The sequence below is a fragment of the Canis lupus genome (genome assembly GCF_048164855.1).
Source record: "Canis lupus baileyi chromosome 5 unlocalized genomic scaffold, mCanLup2.hap1 SUPER_5_unloc_4, whole genome shotgun sequence".
NCBI classification, from domain to species: Eukaryota; Metazoa; Chordata; class Mammalia; order Carnivora; family Canidae; genus Canis; species Canis lupus.
Window position 1 is genome coordinate 577085 of NW_027326411.1, and position 20401 is coordinate 597485.

Below are 20401 nucleotides of genomic sequence, written 5' to 3' on the forward strand. Positions count from 1 at the left end.
GGACAACCTAGAAGAAATGGATAAGTTCCGAGAAACATATAAATTGCCAAAACTGAAGCAGGAAGAAAGTAGAACAGAATGCTAACCAGCCAAGAAATTGAATCACTCATCCAAAAACTTGGAACAAACACAAGTCCAGGACCAGATGGCTTCAGAGTCCAATTCTACCAAGCATTTAAAGAAAGAGTTAGTATGCGTTCTTCTCAAACCGTCCCATAAAACAGAAGAGGAAGGAAAACTTCCAAATTCATTTGATGAGGCCAGCATTACCCTGACACCAAGACCAGATAAAGACACCACAAAGAGAATTACAGGCCAATTTTCTAGTGCAAAAATCCTTAACAAAATAGTAGCAAACTGAATCTAACAATACATTAAGAAAATCACCGCCATGATCAAATGGGATTTATTCCTGGGTTACACGGGTGATTCAGTATCTGCAAATCAATCAGTGTGATGCACCATATTAATAAAAGAAAGAAGAATCATCATCATTTCCATAGATGTAGGAAAAGCGTTTGATGAAGTACAATATCCATGCATGATAAAAACCCTCCACAAAGTAGGTTTAAGAGGGAACATACCTCAACATAATAAAGGGAATATATGAAAAAATGCACAGATAATGTCCTCCTAAATGGGGAAAAACCAAGAGAAAAAGTTCATGTCTGGTGTTGTTGATGCTGGCTGTTGCCTAGATTTATAGTTAGGGCAGGCAGCCAAAATGCTTACACTGGCACACCTGGACTCTCTTTGTGGCCTGAGCCTCCTCACAAGAGGAGGGGCTAAATTCCGAGTAAGCAGGCTGAGATACAGAACAGGGCAGAAGCTGTGTTGCCTTTCGTAGCCTAGCCTTGGAATACACACAACATCACATTGACCATATTCTGTTCGTTAGTAGCAAGTCACTAAGGTTAGCCCACGGTCTTTTTGTTTTGTTTAGTTTTAATGGAATACTGGAACACCTATGAACACATGAAGAACGCAATTTTTAGTGTAATTTACCCACTGGCCACAGTGTTCTATATTCCTTTCACATGAAAAATGCACTCACCTCCTCCCAGTACCTCCGACAAATCTCAGTTATCATGGCATCGGGTTCAGGATGGAGTCCAAGATCTTGCCATCTTAATCAGGTGCAGCGGGGATAAGGTGCCAGGGTTATGTTGTCTAAATTTTAGTCCCTGGAGTGCAGGTTCTCTCAATAGGAATGAAGACTTGAGAATTAAAGAGAACAGTTCTCTACTATTGAAAACACAACATTCTGGTTACTTGCTAAAGACTCTTCCATTCAGAAAGAAGATGGAAGTCACACTAGACCATAGCAGGTTTGAAATGCAGCCTGATGCATGCTGTCCATTTTTCAGTCAGACTTAGTCTGAAACCATGGAAATTTTTCTCCATGGCTCTTTGCTGTCTATCCTCTCTGAGCTCTTGGTTCTGTCCAATGACCTGTGTTTGCAGTTGTGTTTTCAGCCTGCTGCCTCCCTGTGGGGACTTCTAAGACCCAAAGGCCTATTTTCAGTCCGTGCTATCTAGGTCTCTTTTAGTCCAAGCTCGCAAACAGTGGTTTTGATGCTATAATTTTCTTAACTTCTTGAGTTTTTCTGTGAGAATCAATGGATTGATTTTATGTCAGTAGAAAAGCCAGTCTCGCAGATCTTTTTGAGATAAACTTTTCAACTGGGCTCTCCTGTGAAGCTCATACTCTTAAGATCCTTAAAAGAAATTTGAGGCATACCTGAAATCCTTCTGAGGTCTTAACAAAAGTTTTTATAATCTTGGCTTCATCCATAGGCCATGTTTTCCTGGATTTGCTCTTGACCCAGGATGCAATTCTTTATTTTAGCATTATTTGACATTTCAGCATATGGAAAGGCTATAAATGTGGACAAAATATTTGCACCCAGTTTGTCTGGGTCTTTCATACTGCATAGACCTTGTTTAGTTTATCTTTTGTGTCCCGTTTTACTTTCAAGTGGTTTGTGGCGCAAGTTCCTTTTCCTCTAGTGTCATTTTCTTCACTTGCCTGGAACCTTTACTGTCAGCCTCTTCAAGGGCCATCAGGTTTCCATTAACAGTCTGTTGGAAGCCCTTTTGGTTTTCATTCTTACTCTTCCCTACATCCTTTCAGTTTCTACCTACCTCTCGGTTCAAAGGAGGTTCAGGTTTAAATATTTTAATGTCAGCACCCCATGTTTAATATCAGTTTCTGTGCCAGTTATTTATTGCGGCATCATAAACCACCTGAAAACCTAGTTGCTCAAAACAGCATTTATTTGGTTCACAAGTATTTAGTTTAGGCAAAGCCGAGTAAGGCCAACTCATTTCTTCTTCATTTGGTGTCAGCTGAGATGACTGGAAGCTGGGGACTAGAATCATCTAAAATCATGTTCATGCAAATGTTTAGCTGTTGAGGCTGGCTTTTGGCAAGGACGTTAGCTGGGTCAGTCTCAGCTGAAATGTCTACATGAAGACACACCAGGTGGCCTGGGCTTCCCACAGCAGCTAGATTCTAAGGGTTAGTTTCCCTAGAAGAAGAATGTCAATGGAAGCTATATCACATTTTTTAACCTAGCCTTAAAAAAATCACACAGCAGTTCTGCCGAATTCTATTCACTGGAAACCAATTACTAAGGTCAGCACATTTTAAGGGGTGGGATTATCATGGGAGAAGTGTCAAAAAATTTATAAAACCACCACATCCACTTACCCTGTCTTATCAATCATATCCAGAAGAAAGAAGTTCTTCCCAACTCAGAATCACTGAAACCCTGTCAGGTTTTTCAGTGGTGGTTTTTGGTGCTTAGTATGTTCCCTTGTTTTGTGGGAGTAACAGAGGATTATAAGATAATACTATTCAATTAGGCGGGTTTTTTTTTTTTGTCCGAAAGTATAAGTTTCATCTCACTAAATTTTTATACTGAGAGGTGTGGTTTCTTAATCCTGAGAATCATTTCTCCTGGGAATGCAATTCAAATTAATGTAAATCATTTGTAATTCAGAAAAAGGCTTGTGGCTTAGAATCAGTATTTATAGATTCAATAATTAGAGTCTTATTTTCAAGGTCTTCTCTTAGGAAGCATTTATTGGTTCAGACCTACATAAGTCAATATGATATTACTAAAACTTTTTAAAAATTAATGGGAGTATTCATTGGGACACTCGAGTGGCTCAGTGGTTTGTGTATCTGTCTTTGGTTCAGGGCATGATCCTAGGGCCTTGGGATCGAGTCCTTCATCGGGCTCCCTGTGGAGCTTGTCCCTCTGCCTATATCTCTGCCTCTCTCTATGTGTCTCATGAATAAATAATTTTTAAAAATTATGGTGTGTTAGGATAGGGGAAGGGGCCAGAGACTTTCTTTTCTTTTTTAAAATTTTATTTGAATTCAATTTGACTATATAAGAGACTTTATACTAAGAGGTGACTTACAGTTATTTTATGGAGGAAAGATCTGAAGCAGTCATAGAAAAATACATAAAATGAAGTACAAATGTTGTGTGGCAAAGACAATGATAGCAGAGATCTTTTTTAATAACTCCTAGTGGTTTTAACACTGTTCTTAATTTTCTAAGTGCTTCAGGGTTCCACATTCTAAGACTCTACTACAATATAGATTATATTTTATTGCAAATGAATTTATTTTAAAATGGGAGCACCTGGCTGACTCAGTCAGTAGAGCATATGACTCTTGATCTTGACGTTATGAATTCGAGCCTACGGTTCAGTACAGAGACTTAAACATAAAATGTTTTTTAAAATGTTGGTTATAGTTTTGAGTTAAACTAATTTCATTCCATTTCCGAACTGTATTGTTCTATTCATGCAGATTGGTGATCTTAGAGCAAGATTGGAAACTGAATCTTCAAGATGTATAGACCTGGATGCAAAAAATCAAGTTCTTCAACAGGAGTTATTATCTATGAAAGCAACAGAGAGGGAATGTGAAAAACTAAAACAGATTAAAAAGAACTTGGAAGAAAAAGTAGTAAACCTCAGAAGTCATGCAGAAGTCAATGTGGTACAAGGCATTCAAGTAGAAAAGTATTATAAATGGGAGATTGACCAGAGAGTAAGATTGATTGTAGAAGAAAGATTAAAAGAAGTCAATCTATTTTTCCAGGTTAGTTTATTGATCTGTGATATGCTTTCATTTATTTCATTACAAATTACACTTTGGTTATATGCATTGTGTAGGTTTCCTCTGCTTCCTTTACAGCAATCTGTTTGGTATATTTCTGGAGGCATTCGTTCCTCCCTGTAAAGATTTCAGTTTTCATCATTATTCTCACTAAATTGATCTTTCAGAATGATTTATGACCAGTATGTATGAAACAAGACTATTTTTTTGAGATTTTATTTATGTATTCAGGAGATACACAGAGAGAGGAAGAGAGAAGCAGAGACACAGGCAGAGGAAGAAGCAGGTTCCATGCCAGGATCACACCCTGGGCCGCAGGCAGGTGGTAAACCGCTGAGCCACCCAGGGATCCCCTGAAACAAGACTATTAAGAGGAAAAGAAAAAATTGTGATTTAAAACTTTTACCATGGGGAAAAAAATAAAATAAAATAAAACTTTTACCATGGAGATTCCTGGGTGGCCCAGTGGTTTTAGCACCTGCATTTGACCCAGGGCGTGATCCTAGAGTCCCAGGATCGAGTCCCACATCGGGCTCCCAGGGTGGAGCCTCCTTCTCAGCCCGTGTCTCTGCCCCTCTCTCTCTCTCTGGCTTTCATGAATAAATAAAATAAAATCTTTAAAAATAAATAAATTTAAAAAAATAAAACTTTTACCATGGAGTATCTAGGTGGCTCAGTTGGTTAAGCAGCAGACTCTTGATCTCAGCTCAGGTCTTGGTCTCAGGTTTGTGAAATCAAGCCCTGCATTGGGCTCCATGTTCCATTCCTAGGTTATTCTTCCTTTTTGAAGATTTCATTTATTTATTTATTTCCTTATTTATTTATTGAACATGAGCAGGGGGATTGGCAGAGGGGGAGAGACAGAGAGACAGAATGAATCCTGGGTAGACTCCATACTGGGTGCGACACAGGGCTTGGCCTCAGGACCTCTGACTGAGAACATGCTCTGAGCAGAAATCAAGAAACAGGTTATTCTCAAGTTGTATTATGCACTTTTTAAAATTTTTAATTGATTCTCTTGTTCTTTGAAGTATCAGATTGCATGAGTACTAATATAAGAATGATTAAACTTTATTTTTATCATTCAGATTCAATTCAGGTGACATTGGTGATAAATATTTTACACTTCAGCTTTTTTTTACACATTTAAAATTGCTCTCTGAATCATTGAGTCCCAACTGAAGGAAAGAAATATACTATAATTACTCAAGTTTTAGCTGTTTTAAAACTGTGCTTTTAATTTGCTTTAGAGACAAGCAGCATCTCAAGAAAACTTAGAGCAGTTAAGAGCAAGTCATGATGCTTCAATAAGAAGTCAAGTGGCACTCAGAATTAAAGAGCTGGAATCTGAACTTCAATCCCAAATAAGAAATTCTCAGGAACTTAAAATAGAATTGGAAAAGTACAGGCAACTCTACCTAGAAGAATCAGAAATGCGAATGTCATTGACAAAAAAACTGAGCAAGTAAGTTAAAACAGAATCAATGAAAATAGATTTAGCTTATTGATTTGCCTCTAAAGCATAATTTTTATGGAGATGGGTTCATGAGATTAGTAGGAAGTGAAAGCCAACTGGATAGTATAATTTTGGAAAATAATGTTTGTAAGTAAACTTACCATTTTATGTTCATCCAGGATAGTTTGCCTCTCTCCTCTTTTTGTGTGTGTGTGTGGGGGGGGGTATATGATTTTACTTTTTCCCATTAATATTTTCAGTTACTCTATCTTGTTGTCTTTACAAACTAATTGTTTAAAACTTTATAATTTAGACAGCATATTATTTTTTTAAAGTTGATATATTTTATTTAACACAATACGTCAAAAAATATCCTTTCAACTTGTGATCAATATAAAATTATTACTGAGATATTTCATATTTTTTTCATTCGAAGTCTTAAAAATCCAGCATGTATTTTACAATTATGGTATATTTCAATTAGAACACTAAATTTTCATTGGGAATACGTGTCTATATTTAAACTTCATAAAATTTATAGTGGAAAGAGCAGATTCACATACCTGCATCTTTACAACCCTACTTAAAAGGTTTTTTGTTTTGTTTTGTTTTTTTTGGAGTTCAATTTGCCAACATGTTGCATAACAATTTGCCAACATATTACATAACAACCAGTGCTCATCCCGCCCAAGTGTCCCCCTCAGTACCCATCACCCAGTCACCCCAACCCCCTGCTCACCTCCCTTTCCACCATCCCTTGTTTGTTTCCCAGAGTTAGGTGTGTCTCGTGTTTTGTCACCGTCACTGATATTTTCACTCATTTTCTCTCCTTTCCCTTTATTCCCTTTCACTAATTTTTATATTCCCTAAATGAATGAGACCATATAATATTTGTCCTTTTCCGATTGATTTATTTCACTCAGCATAATACCCTCCCCTCCAGTTCCATCCACATCGAAGCAAATAGTGGGTATATAGACAGCATATTACTATAAAATTTTTTGTCAGAATTACCCTAAATAGAAATATTAATGAGTTCATTTTTGGAAGATTACACCTTTAACCCAAAAGATCAAGTGCCAATACTATACAGGTTGGTAAATTAACTTTCTTGATTGTGTCTTTGGTATTATTACTAGAGAGCCTGAGGGTGGGGGAAACCTTTGTATGTTTTCTACTTTATATAAAAGTATACATGTGAAACAGAGAAAGATTCACACTGGGGTGAAAGGCAGTATAAATCCCAACGTGGCTAAAAATAGCATCATGGTGGGCATGAGGGGGTGTGTGGAAGACAAAAAGGGCAGATTCTACTTCCAGGGCCTTGGTAAGTGTGTTATCAGCTAATTGCCTCTGGAGCTGTTTCGGTCCTTCTGATCACTGCTCTGCCATCTACCTGGCCCCTAGAGGTTGTTGGTCTGAGGTATTCCTCGGTGCGAAACCCTCAATTTCTCTGAGGCAATGAGTAAAATGTACAAGAGTGGTGAAAGCACATCCTTGAAAATGTCTTTGAGGGATGGTTTATTTTTATGTTCAAACTGGTTTACTAAATACAAATATGTGTAACGGCATTCTCCAGAATCTTGTAATTACAGCCATTCCAGAAGGTAGCAAGTATTACCTGTCAATCCATGTACATCACTGTCAGCCATTTCTTTCCCTCCCCTAATTTGAATTTCTTGTTAGTTAGTTATCCCTGGAATCATATATACTCCTTTGGAATAATTTTAAACCTATAAATATATATAGTAGCTCTGCTCTGTCACATTTTCAGTGTTAAAACACTGTTTACTGGCACATTCTGTTTGCTATTATGGAAACTTAAAAAAATGCAGGTCATGCAGGAATGATTTGGGTAGAAATAAAATACTAAGCACTTGTGTTGTGTAATCTTCACAGGACTAATGAGAGGCTGGCAGATATCACTACCAAATATCTGGTGGAGAGACAGCAGAACAGACCTTTCCACAGCACTCTTACTATGGGACCAGTCTTGGAAGGGCCTTCTGTTGGAAATTTGACTAGTAGTTTACTGCTGGATAGAAATGTTACTCCAAGAGAAAATGTAATGATTCCTACCTCAAGGCCGCAGACTTCAGTTAGCAGCATTGAAACTCACTTGTTCAAGGTTAGTTATATTATCTTTCTTTTCTTGAGTTTCAGATTTCCAATAAAATTTTTGTTTTTAATTTGGTGAAATTCTGAGTTAACTGAATAATACTCATTAAGTAAAAGTTATACTGGTTTGTGCTAATAAGGAAATGGGACAGAAATTTTATGGTATTTTTTTAAGCTCCTGGAGCTCTTATTGTCAAGAGATACCTATTATTAACTTTATTCAATAAATACCACTAAACTGACACATTTTATCTTCTTATTTTTTAAAGATTTTATGTATCTGAGAGAGAAGAGAGTGTGCCCATGAGTGGGGAGAGAGGTAGAGGGAGGGGGAGAATCTCAAGCAGGCTCCCCACTGAGTGTGGAGCCTGACTCAGGGCTTGATCCCATGACTCCGAGATGATGATCTGAGCTGGAATCAAGAGTTGGATGCTTAACCAACTGAGTTCCCAAGGCACCCCCAAACAGACCCATTTCCTTGAAAAGCTATGTTAAATTGGATTTTGGAAAGTAAATATTATTACCTACTAACCCAAAGTACACTTAGATGCTTTGACTTATTCTCTGATTAGCAATAGTTTATAATATGTTTAAAGTTTGCTGTAACCCAATTTTCCACCCCTATGCATAAGTGAATGATTAGAATCCAAACGCTTAACCATGTAGGGATATTTATGATTTTAACGATTCCACGGTAAGTCCTTTTTATGAATTAAATAAACTTGTAACACTAAATTGATAGTTCTTTGTTTTGGGGGCACCCGTATGACTGAGTGGTTTAGCATGTATCTGCCTTTGGCTCAGGTCATGATCCAGGGGTCCTGGGATTGAGTCACGCAACAGGATCCCCATAGGGAGCCTGCTTCTCCCTCTGCCTATGTCTGTGCTTCTCTCTCTGTACTTTTTATGAATAAATAAATAAAACAGTTTAAAAAATGTTGTAAGTTTTGGCATTTTCTTACATGAGAGCACATCCCTAATTGCTTTCTTATAACACCTTTTTTTAACTTATATTACTTCTATTTCAATTTTTATAAAATGGCTTGCTGAGCAACTGTAGAGATTTTCTAAATAAGTAAGTCAAAGAAATATTTGATTCTTTCTTTTCTTTTTTTTTTTGTTTTGAGAGAGAGAGAGAGAGAGAAAATGAAGGAAAGCAAGCAGGTGGTAAAGGGCAATGGGAAAGAGAGAAGAGAGACTCTTAGGCAGGCTCCATGCTCAGAGTGGAGCCGGATCTCATGACCCTAAGATCATGACCTGGGCCAAAATCAAGATTCTGACACTTAACTGACTGTGCCACCCAGGCACCCCACAAATAATTGGATATTTCAAATGAAATTCACATATATTTACCTTGATGCCATCACTTGAATGATTGATGACTAAGATGGCAGTGATAGGGAGCCTTTAATAACAACCCATTTCCATTATGTATCATTGTTGTTAAAATACCCATTTCAATCAATGCACATAGGCTTATGATTTTGATAGTATATTCGTGGTTTTATTAATGTAGAAAAATGTAGCATAGACTCATGTTAAATGAAGCCTTAGTCTTGTTCTTTCATTCGACTTCCTTGTTTTCTTGCTCTATTCTCTTCTGATTCAATGACTTTTAGTATTATGTTTGGATGCTTTTCTTCCTTTTGTGTATCCGTTATAAATATTTGGTTTGTGATTACCATGAAGTTCATATATAACATCCTGTGTATGTATAGCAATCTCTTTTAAGTTGATGGTTACTTCAGTTCAAACAGATTTTAAAAACACTGCATTTTTACACTCTGCCTTGTTTTATAAATTTGATGTCATAGTTTACACCTTTGTATTTTGTGTATCCCTTAACTAGTTACTGTAGATATAATTGATATTATTCCTTTTGTCTTGTAACCCTCATACTGGCTTTATAAAAATGATTGGTCTATTACCTTTACTGTATGTTTGTTTTTATGATAAAACTGTCTCGGGAATCCCTGGGTGGCGCAGCAGTTTGGCGCCTGCCTTTGGCCCAGGGCGCGATCCTGGAGACCCGGGATCAAATCCCACATAGGGCTCCCGGTGCATGGAGCCTGCTTCTCCCTCTGCCTGTGTCTCTACCTCTCTCTCTCTCTGTGACTATCATAAATAAATAAAAATTAAAAAAAAAACTCTCATTTTCTTATTTCTAGTTATGGTCTTTCTTTCTTTCTTTCTTTCTTTGAGAGCAAAGTGAGTGAGAACACAAGTGAAGGGGAGGGAGGGGCAGAGGGAGAGTGAGAAGCAGGCTCCTCTCTGAGCAGGGAACAGGGAGTCCCTTGCAGAGCTTGATCCCAGGGTCCTGGGAGACTCTTCACTGACAGCCGTCCAGGTACCCTGGGCTTTTCTGATTAAAGAAGTCCTTTTAACATCTCTTATAAGACCTATTTAGTGGTGATGAACTTCTTTAAGTTTTGTGTGGGAAACTCTTTATCTTTCTTTCAGTTCTGAATTATAAACCTGCCAAAAATATCCTAGGTTTTTTCCTCTTAGCACTTGGAAAATATCATGCGACAATTTCTTTTCTTTTAACTTTCTTTTTATATGATAAATTTATTTTTTATTGGTGTTCAATTTGCCAACATACAGAATAACACCCAGTGCTCATCCCGTCAAGTGCCCCCCTCAGTGCCCATCACCCATTCACCCCCATCCCCTGCCCTCCTCCCCTTCCACCACCCCTAGTTCATTTCCCAGAGTTAGGAGTCTTCACGTTCTGTCTCCCTTTCTGATATTTCCTACCCATTTCTTCTCCCTTCCCTTCCATTCCCTTTCACTATTATTTATATTCCCTAAATGAATGAGACCATATAATGTTTGTCCTTCTCCGATTTTTATTGGAGTTCAATTTGCCAACATTTAGCATAACACCCAGTGCTCATCCCAAGTGCCCCACTCAGTGCCTATCACCCAGTCACCCCAACCCCCCGCCCACCTCCCCTTACACTACACCTTGTTCATTTGCCAGAGTTAGGTGTCTCTCATGTTTTGTCACCCTCAGCGATATTTTCACTCATTTTCTCTCCCTTTATTCCCTTTCACTAAATTTTATATTCCCCAAATGAATGAGACCATTATAATGTCTGTCCTTCTCCGATGGACTTATTTCACTCAGCACAATACCCTTGAGGTCCCTCCACGTTGAAGCAAACGGTGGGTATTTGTCATTTCTAATGGCTGAGTAATATTCCATTGTATACGTAGACCACATCTTCTTTATCCATTCATCTTTCGATGGGCACCGAGGCTCCTTCCACAGTTTGGCTATTGGGGACATTGCCGCTAGAAACATCAGGGTGCAGGTGTCCTGCCGTTTCACTGCATCTGTATCTTTGAGGTAAATCCCCAGCAGTGCAATTGCTGGGTCGTAGGGCAGGTCTATTTTTAACTCTTTGAGGAACCTCCACACAGTTTTCCAGAGTGCATGCCACAGTTTTGGCTGAAAAATCCACTGATATCCCTGTAGTGGTTCGCTTTGATATAACTAATTGCTTTTCCTTTCCTTTCTTTTCTTTTCTTTTCTTTTCTTTTTTTCTGCTTTTAAGATTCTCCTTTTCTCTTTCATTTTTGACTTGTTATTATGTGTCTTGGTGTGAAACTCTTTGGGTTCCTTTTATTTGGGACTGGCAATGCTTCCTGGGCCTGGAGGCCTGTTTTCTTCCCCAGGTTAGGGAAGTTTTTAGGTATTCTTTCTTCAAATAAGTTCTTCACCCTTTTCTCTCTTCTTTTTCTGGGACCTCTCTAATGTGAGTTTTATTATACTTGATGCTATTCCAGAGGTCCCTGTATCTTAATTTTTCAAATTATTTCTTCTTTTTGCTTTTCAGCTTGGATGATTTTTACTACCCTTTCTTGCAGATTGCTGATCTGTTCTTCACATCTTTTAATCTGCTGTCGATTGTGTCTGGTGTATTTTTCATTTCAGTTATTGTATTCTTCAGCCCTAATTGGTTCTTTTGTATATTTTCTCTTTGTTGAAGTTCTCACTGAATCCGTCCATTCTTCCAAGTTTGCTGAGCATCTCTGTGACCATTACTTTGAACTCTTTATCAGGCTGACTCCTTATCTCTGTTTCATTTCGTTATTTTTCTGAGGTTCTATCTCGTGGCCTTGTTCTTTCATTTAGAACATACTCCTCTGTCTCCTCGTTTTGTCTGACTTTCTCTGCTTGTTTCTAAAATTGTTCTTTCCAACTTTTCCCTCTTCAAAATATGTTGCTTTGAACAATGAATGTTAGTTATAAAGTCAAGCAAGAAGAAACATTTTTCAAAGTATTGTCTGGTCATTTCTCTCATTGGAGCTGTGGTGGGGTAGGTGGCAGAGGACAGTGCTCTTCTTTTTCTGAGTTCAGAGCACAGGAGTCAGGCAGATGGAGTTAAACTTAGTAGCCTTTGTTACTAATACATGCTAACAGATTGGAGGATGTGGTTTGGGTGGGTATGTAGCCACAGTGGGCTTCCCAATTCTTTATCCCAAATTAGGCACTTCCCACACAGTTGTAAATGGAGGAAACAAATGTTTGATGCCCATCCCACGAAGATGAGAGCAGACCTGAATTCATGTTACCATGGGTGAGCACATCTTTTCAAAAAAGAGATTTGGAATCTCCTAAGCACTGCCTAGTGCCTTCTCCCCAATTCACTCATTAGGCAAATCTCCCTTCCTGCTGTGAGGGAGGTAGAGATAAATCCACTTGTGGGTAATGATGGTTTACCTCTAATTTCTGACTGGATTTAAATTAAAGTTAGTCCTGTCTTTTGTACATACCAACTCTCATAATGATGAGAGGTTGGACAGAGCATACTAGGTGGTAAAGAGAAGTCTGTTTTGTGTTTAATAATCCACAACATAGATAACTCATTTGTTGATTGATTTTGGTAAACCAAGTTTTATCTGGAGGAAAAGAATAATTCTTTCCAGGAAGAGTTTCCTCCATTTCAGCCTCTTTGGTTCAACTAAAGATTTTCTCCTTCAAGTTCCGTGTCTTGTGGTTTAAAAAATTTGTGCTTATAAATGCAGTCTATTAACTGTTCCCAATAGGAGTAAAGATCATTTCCATTGCTGTATTTTTATTCATAAAACATTAAAATTTATAATTTAAATTACACTTTAGACTTTAAAATTTATAATTTAATTAGAAAGCTGTTTTGTGCCTCATGCCTAGTCGTTATTGAGCCACATGACAAACTTTTATGTGTTCATTTTCAGTCAGTTATAGTTAAAAATGTAGGTATTTTTCCTGAAGATGATGAAGTAACTGGCATAAAAACTCTCAGCTCAGGAGGACCTAAAGCACATTCCTGGCCTGCAACTCTTTGGTCTTTTGACCTGAGGCAAACTGCAATCTTTCTGAGGCCTTCTTGTCTCTTATGTAAAATTAGGGACTTTGGGATCCCTGGGTGGCGCAGCAGTTTGGCGTCTGCCTTTGACCCATGGCGTGATCCTGGAGACCCGGGATCGAATCCCACATCAGGCTCCCAGTGCATGGAGCCTGCTTCTCCCTCTGCCTGTGTCTCTGTCTCTCTCTCTCTGTGACTATCATAAATAAATAAAAATTAAAATAAAAAAATTAGGGACTTTGACTAAATTAGTGACTACCTTTTGGAAAACAATATTTTTTTCAAAGAATGGAACTTAATTTGTTTTTGTTTTGTTTTGTTTTTTTGTTTGTTTCTGTTTTTGCATTAAACTGTATTATACAAAACCGAGACCAGTGGAGCTGTGTAGCTAAAAGAGAGATGAGACTACAGCTGGAGACTTTTGTCCCTCAATCCTACAGTATCCCCAATGGAACCTTAGATTTCTATGATTGGTAGTTTGGAAACAAACTGTTATGAGAAAATCCTTCTAATTAATGAGTCTTCGAATTAAAATTTGCTGATACGTTGTTTTTATGTGTATAATTTTCTTACCCTCTTATGTTTTTGATAAATGGAAAAGTATAAATAAAATTGCAAATATGTTCTCTTTATTAATGGATTGCAAGCTATTTCTACCATCTAACTCAATTCTCACCTGGAAATAAACCAGGGTCACAGAAGCAAGTATTTAGGAAAAGACTTTTGGCGAAAAGATCATTATATTCCTTTGATCGTTCCTTAAGGAAATGAAGGCAGGCACTTAAGTGACTGGGCCACCTAGGCACCACTTAGTACCGTATTTAGACCCTATTTTGGGAATTCAATGAGAGGATGCCTTTTATAAGAAATAAGAGCATTCTAGATGGGAATATTTGTAATGCACATTTGATCCTTGACCAACATGGAATTGAAGCTGCAGGTCTAGTTAGCCTACACATGGACTTTCTTGGCTGTTGTGTTGTACTGTATTTTCTCTTATGTTTTTCTCAATAACCTTTTTTTCTCTAGCTTACTTTATTTTAAGAATATATTATATAACACATGTAATGTACAAACCATGTATTAATGGACTGTGTTATTGGTAAGGCTTCCCATCAACAGTAGGCTATTAGTAATTAAATTTTGGGAGAATCAGAAATTATACAGAGTTTTGACTGCACGGGGGTAAGTGCACCTAACCACTGTGTTGCTCAAAGGTCAACTGTAGTCTGAAATATTCCTAAATATTTCATAATTAAGTAGATAATGATAACTATAGTAAGTCAGGTGCTTCAAAAATTGGTCCTAATTCATAGAAAGGAAACAAAGTTACAGTTAAAATTTCTTTTCCTTGTTTCTAATTCTAGAAACTTATCAATGCGAAACTAAGTTGGAAAACTAGTGCTAGCTTATATTTTTTCCTTTCCTGAAGCAGATTTTCTGAAATCTCTGTGTTCACATGAAAAGAAGTACATCAGTCATCATATAGATAACAAAATAGTTTTACTCAATATTACCGGGAGAAATTCCACATGACTTTATGTAGTCCCACTTCCATTGTTTTATGTATTTAAGAGTCTGTGCTGAAAAATAGAGCATACAACATACCTCAAGATTTTGTTGAGTGCAAAATCAAAAGTGCAAAAGTGGAAAGTTCATTCGGAGGAATAATTTATTAAACAAATGATTAATCTCTCATAAAGGGCACTTTTTCTGAAAATCACAAACTATTAAAGTGTAAAATGACTCTTGTTTACAATTTTGTAACAGAAGTTACAAAGATCCTTCAGAAGTTATGTATATTCTTTTATTTCACATTCCTAGCTCCATTGGTTTCTTTACTATTTTTTATTTAAATTCAATTAACTAGCTTATAATGTTATGATATATATATCATGCCCGGAGCCAAAGGCCTACTCTCAGCCACTGAGCCACCCAGGGGTCCCAAGATTTCATTATTTATTGGCTGAGTAATATTCTGTTCTCTCTCTCCCTCCCTCTCTCTCTCTGTCTAATAAATAAATATGATACTTATTTATTTATATCTACATCACATCTTCTTTATGCATACCTCTTTCAAAGAACATCCATATCTCTCAGGTTGGCTATTGAGGATATTACTGGTATAAACATATGGGTGCAGGTGCCCCTTTGGATCCCGACCAAAGTGATCTTCGGGATTCATACCTTCTAGCGCAATTGCTGGGTTTTACATAGGTAGCTCCTTTTTCAACTCTTTGAGGAACCTCCGGTACTGATTTCCAGAGGAGCTGCACCAGGTTGTATTCTCACCAACATCATAAGAGGATCCCCCTTTCTCTGCATTCCCGCCAACATCTGTCATTTCCAGACTTGCTAATTTTGGCCATTATGAAAGGTGTGAGGGGGAAACTCACCGTGGTTTTGATTTGTATTTCTCTAGTGCCAGCTGATGTTGAGCATGTTTTCATGTGTCTGTTGGCCATATGTATGTCTTCTTTGGAGACATGTCCTTTCATTTCTTCTGCCCATTTCTTCATTGGGTTATCTTTCTTTGGGTGTTGACTTTGATCAGCTCTTTATAGACTTTGCATACCAGCCTTTTATCTGATAAGGCATTTGCAAACACCTTCTCCCATTCTGTCAGTTGTCTTTTGGTTTTGTCAACTGTTTCCTTGCTGTGCAAAAGCTTTTTATCTTGATGAATTCCCAGTAGGTCATTTTGGCATCTGGTGACATGTTCTAGCAAGAAGTTGCGGCAGCCGAGGTCACAGAGGTTGCTGGCTGTGTTCTCCTCTAGGATTTTGATGGATTCCTATCTCACATTTGGGTGTTTCATCCATTTTGACTCTATTTTTGTGTATAGCATAAGAAAATGGTCCCGTTTTATTCTTCTACATGTGGTGGTCTGATTTCCCACACCATTTGTTGAAGAGACTGCTTTGTCTCCATTGGATTTTCTTTCCAGTATTGTTGAAGAGGAGTGGACCATAGAGTTGAGGGTCCACTTCTGGGTTTTCTCTTCTGGGCCATTGATCGACATGTCTGCTTTTGTGCCAGTACCATACTGTCTTGTTGATCACAGCTTTAAAATAGAGCTTGAAGTCCGGCTTGTAATGCCACCAGCTATGGCTACCTCTATCAACATATGTTTGGCTATTCGGGGTCTTCTAAGGTTCCAAACAAATCTTACCGTTATTTACTCCAGCTGTATAAAAGGAGTTGGTAGTATTTTGATAGAGATTGCATTGAATATATAGATTGATGGAGCTAGCATAAACATTTTAACAATATTTAATTCTTTCAATCCATGAGCATGGAATGTATTTCCAGTTCTTTACACCTTTCTCAATTTCTTTCCAGAATGTCCTGTCATCTTCAGAGTATAGATCCTTTGTCTCTCTGGGTAGGTTTATTCCTAGGCATCTTATGGTGTTTGCTGCAATGGTCAATGGAATCGACTCCTCAGTTTCTCTTTCTTCCATCTCATTGTTAGTGTATAGAAATGCAACTGATTTCTGTGCATGGATTTCCTATCCTGCTGCTTTGCTGAATTCAGGAAAGGGTCCTAGCAACGTTGGGGTGGAGTCTTTTGGGTTTTCCACATAGGATATCATGTCCTCTGAGAAAAGTGAGAGTTTGAGTTCTTTTCTGATTCAGACGCCTTTTTATTTCTTTTTGTTGTCTAAATGCTGAGGCTATGTCGAACAACACTGGTTGTCCAGAGAGTGGACTTCCCTGTCGTGTTCCTGACCTTAGTGGCAAAGCTCTCAGTTTTTCCCCTTAAGAATGGCATCAGGTGTGGGCTTTTCGTAGATGGCTTTTATGATATTGAGATATGCTCCCCCCCCTCCCTGCACTGCGAAGAGTATTGATCCGGAAAGGGTGCTGCACTTTGTCAACTGCTTTTTCTGCATCTCTTGAGAGGATCCTATGGTTCTTATCCTTTCTTTTATTTCTGTAGTGTATCACATTGATTCATCTGCAGATGTCGAATCACCCTTGCAGCCCAGGCATAAAACCCACTTGGACATGGTGAATAATCCTTTAATGTACTGTTGAATCCTCCCAGCCAGTGTCTTGGTGAAAATTTTGGCATCCATGTTCATCAGGGATATTGGAGTGTAATTCTCCTTTTGGGTGGGGTCTTGCTCTGGTTTTGCGATCAGAGTAATGCTGGCCTCACAGAGAACGCTGGAAGGTTTCCCTTCCATTTCTAATTTTTATAAACAGCTCCGAAGAATAGATTAATTCTTCCTGGAATGTGTGGTAGAATTCTCCTGGGAAGCCACCTGGTCCTGGACTCTTGGTTGTTGGCAGATATTTGATGACTGCTCCCATTTCCTTGCTGGTTATGGGTCTGTTCAGGTTTCCTGTGTCTTCCTGTTTCAGTTTTGGTAGGAAGGGATCCATTTCTTCCAGATTGCTTAGTTTGTTGGCATATAGTTGCTCAGAATGTGTTCTTATAGTTGTCTGTATTTCTCTGGTGCTGGTCGTGATCTGTCTTCTTTCATTCATGATCTTATTTCCCCAGATGTGGTTTTCTTTTTTAAAATTCCCCTGGCTATTCGGGGTCTTCTGATTCCACACAAATCTTAAAATAATTTGTTGTAGCTCTCTGAAGAAAGTCCATGGTATTTTCATAGGGATTGCATTAAACGTGTAAATTGCCCTGGGTAATATTGACATTTTCACAATATTAATTCTGCCAATCCATGAGCACGGAATATTTTTCCATCTCTTTGTGTCTTCCTCAATTTCTTTCAGAAGTGTTCTATACTTTTTAGGGTATAGGTCCTTTACGTCTCTGGTTAGGTTTATTCCTAGGTATCTTATGCTTTTGGGTGCAATTGTAAATGGGATTGACTCCTTAATTTCTCTTTCTTCAGTCTCATTGTTAGTGTATAGAAATGCCATTGATTTCTGGGCATTGATTTTGTATCCTGCCACGCTGCCAAATTGCTGTATGAGTTCTATCAATCTTGGGGTGGAGGCTTTTAGGTTTTCTATGTAGAGTATCATGTCATCGGCAAAGAGGGAGAGTTTGACTTCTTTGCCAATTTGAATGCCTTTAATGTCTTTTTGTTGTCTGATTGCTGAGGCTAGGACTTCCAGGACTATGTTGAATAGCAGTGGTGAGAGTAGACATCCCTGTCTTGTTCCTGATCTTAGGGGAAAGGCTCCCAGTGATTCCCCATTGAGAATGATATTTGCTGTGGTCTTTTCGTAGATGGCTTTTAAGATGTTGAGGAATGTTCCCTCTATCCCTACACTCTGAAGAGTTTTGATCAGGAATGGATGCTGTATTTTGTCAAATCCTTTCTCTGCATCTAAAGAGAGGATCATATGGTTCTTGGTTTTTCACTTGCTGATATGATAAATCACATTGATTGTTTTACGAGTGTTGAACCAGCCTTGTGTCCCGGGGATAAATCCTACTCGGTCATGGTGAAGAATTTTCTTAATGTACTGTTGGATCCGATTGGCTAGTATCTTGTTGAGAATTTTTGCATCCATGTTCATCAGGGATATTGGTCTGTAATTCTTTTTGGTGGGGTCTTTGTCTGGTTTTGGAATTAAGGTGATGCTGGCCTCATAGAACGAATTTGCAAGTACTCCATCCCTTTCTATCTTTCCAAACAGCTTTAGTAGAATAGGCATTGTTTCTTCTTTAAACGTTTGATAGGATTCCCCTGGGAAGCCATCTGGCCCTGGACCTTTGTGTCTTGGGAGGTTTTTGATGACTGCTTCAATTTCCTCCCTGGTTATTGGCCTGTTCAGGTTTTCTGTTTCTTCCTGTTCCAGTTTTGGTAGTTTGTGGCTTTCCAGGAATGCGTCCATTTCTTCTAGATTGCCTAATTTTTTGGCTCCGTTCTCTTTTTGATATCTCTGGCCAGGGGTTTATCGATCTTATTAATTCTGTCAAAGAACCAGCTCCTGACTTCATTGATGTGTTCTACTGTTCCTTTGGTTTCTATTTCATTGATTTCTGCTCTGATCTTTATGAATTTTCTTCTCCTGCTGGTTTTAGGCTTTAATATTCTGTTCTTTTCCAGCTCGTTTAGGTGTAGGGTTAGGTTGTGTATTTAGGACCTTTCTCATTTCTTGAGAAAGGCTTGCATTGCTATATACTATCCTCTTTCGATGACCTTTGCTGCATCCCAAATGTTTTGAGCAGTTGTGTTTCCATTTTCATTTGTTTCTATGAGGTTTTAAAATGTGCCTTACTGCCCCAGTTGGATTCTTTAACCTCTGTGTATTTGAATTCTTTCCAAATTTCCTGTCAAGATTGAGTTCCAGTTTCAAAGCATTGTGGTCTGAAAGTATGCAGGGAATGATCCCAGTCTTTTGGTACCAGTTGAGAGCTGATTTGTGACTGAGTATGTGATCTGTTGTGCAGAATGTTTGTTCCATGTGCACCCGAGAAGAATGTGTATTCTGTTGTCATAGGATGGAGTGCTCTGAAGTTATCTGTGAAGTCCATTTTGTGCAATGTGTCATTCAGAGCCCTTGCGTCCTAGTGGATCATCTGCTTAGATGATCTGGCCATTACAGTAGTGTTGTGTTAAAGTACCTACTATTATTATATGACTATCCATGTGTTCCTTTATTTTTGTTATTAATTGCTTTATAAGGTGGCCTGGGTGGCTCAGTCGGTTAAGGCTCTGCCTTTGGCTTAGGTCATGTTCTCAAGGTCCTGGGATCAAGCCCTGATCAGGCTGCCTGCTCAGTGGGGAGCCTGCTTCTCTCTTTCTTGCTGCCACTGCCTGTGTTCTCTGTGTGTGTGTGTGTGTGTCAAATAAATAAATAAATGAAATCTTAACAGAAAGTTGATTTATATAGTTGGCTGCTCCCACTTTAGACACATTAAAACTTATAATTGTCCAATTTTAGTTTTGGATAGACCCTTTAATTATGGCATAGTGAGTTTCTTCATCTTTTGTTGTTGTTTCTTCTCTTAATGCAGTCTTTGGTTTAAAATCCAATTTGTGGGATGACCAGGTGGCTCAGTGGTTGAGCATCTGCCTTCGGCTCAGGTCATGATCTAGTCCCACATCAGGCTCCCCGCACGGAGCCTGCTTCTCCCGCTGCCTGTGCCTCTGCCTTTCACTCTCTGTGTGTCTCTCATGAATAAATAAATAAAATCTTAAAAAAAATTCAATTTGTTTGATATAAATATTGCCACTCCAGTTTTTTTTCATGTCCTTTAATATGATAAATGGTTTTCCACTCCCTCACCTTCAATGTGAAGTTGTCTTTGTGTCTAAAATGAGTCTCTTTCAGATAGCATATCAGTGGGTCTTGCTTTTTTTTTATCTACTGTGATACCCTGTGTGTTTTGGTTGGGGCATT

The 20401-nt window shown here is 38.3% G+C and overlaps 1 protein-coding gene across 6 annotated transcripts in view; it reads left to right on the top strand.

The window, feature by feature from the left end:
• Nucleotides 1–20401, top strand: part of LOC140629427 (ankyrin repeat domain-containing protein 26-like) — a 171683-nt gene that overhangs the window by 122105 nt on the left and 29177 nt on the right. For 5 of the 6 annotated variants that reach the window (XM_072818893.1, XM_072818895.1, XM_072818894.1 and 2 more), the window contains exons 27-29: nt 3830–4123; nt 5392–5606; nt 7497–7725. In XM_072818893.1, the coding sequence (XP_072674994.1) occupies nt 3830–4123; nt 5392–5606; nt 7497–7725 (738 nt within the window). Of the gene's footprint in view, nt 1–3829; nt 4124–5391; nt 5607–7496; nt 7726–20401 lie in introns of those variants that run through there. The other variant, XM_072818898.1, reaches the window with a different exon arrangement.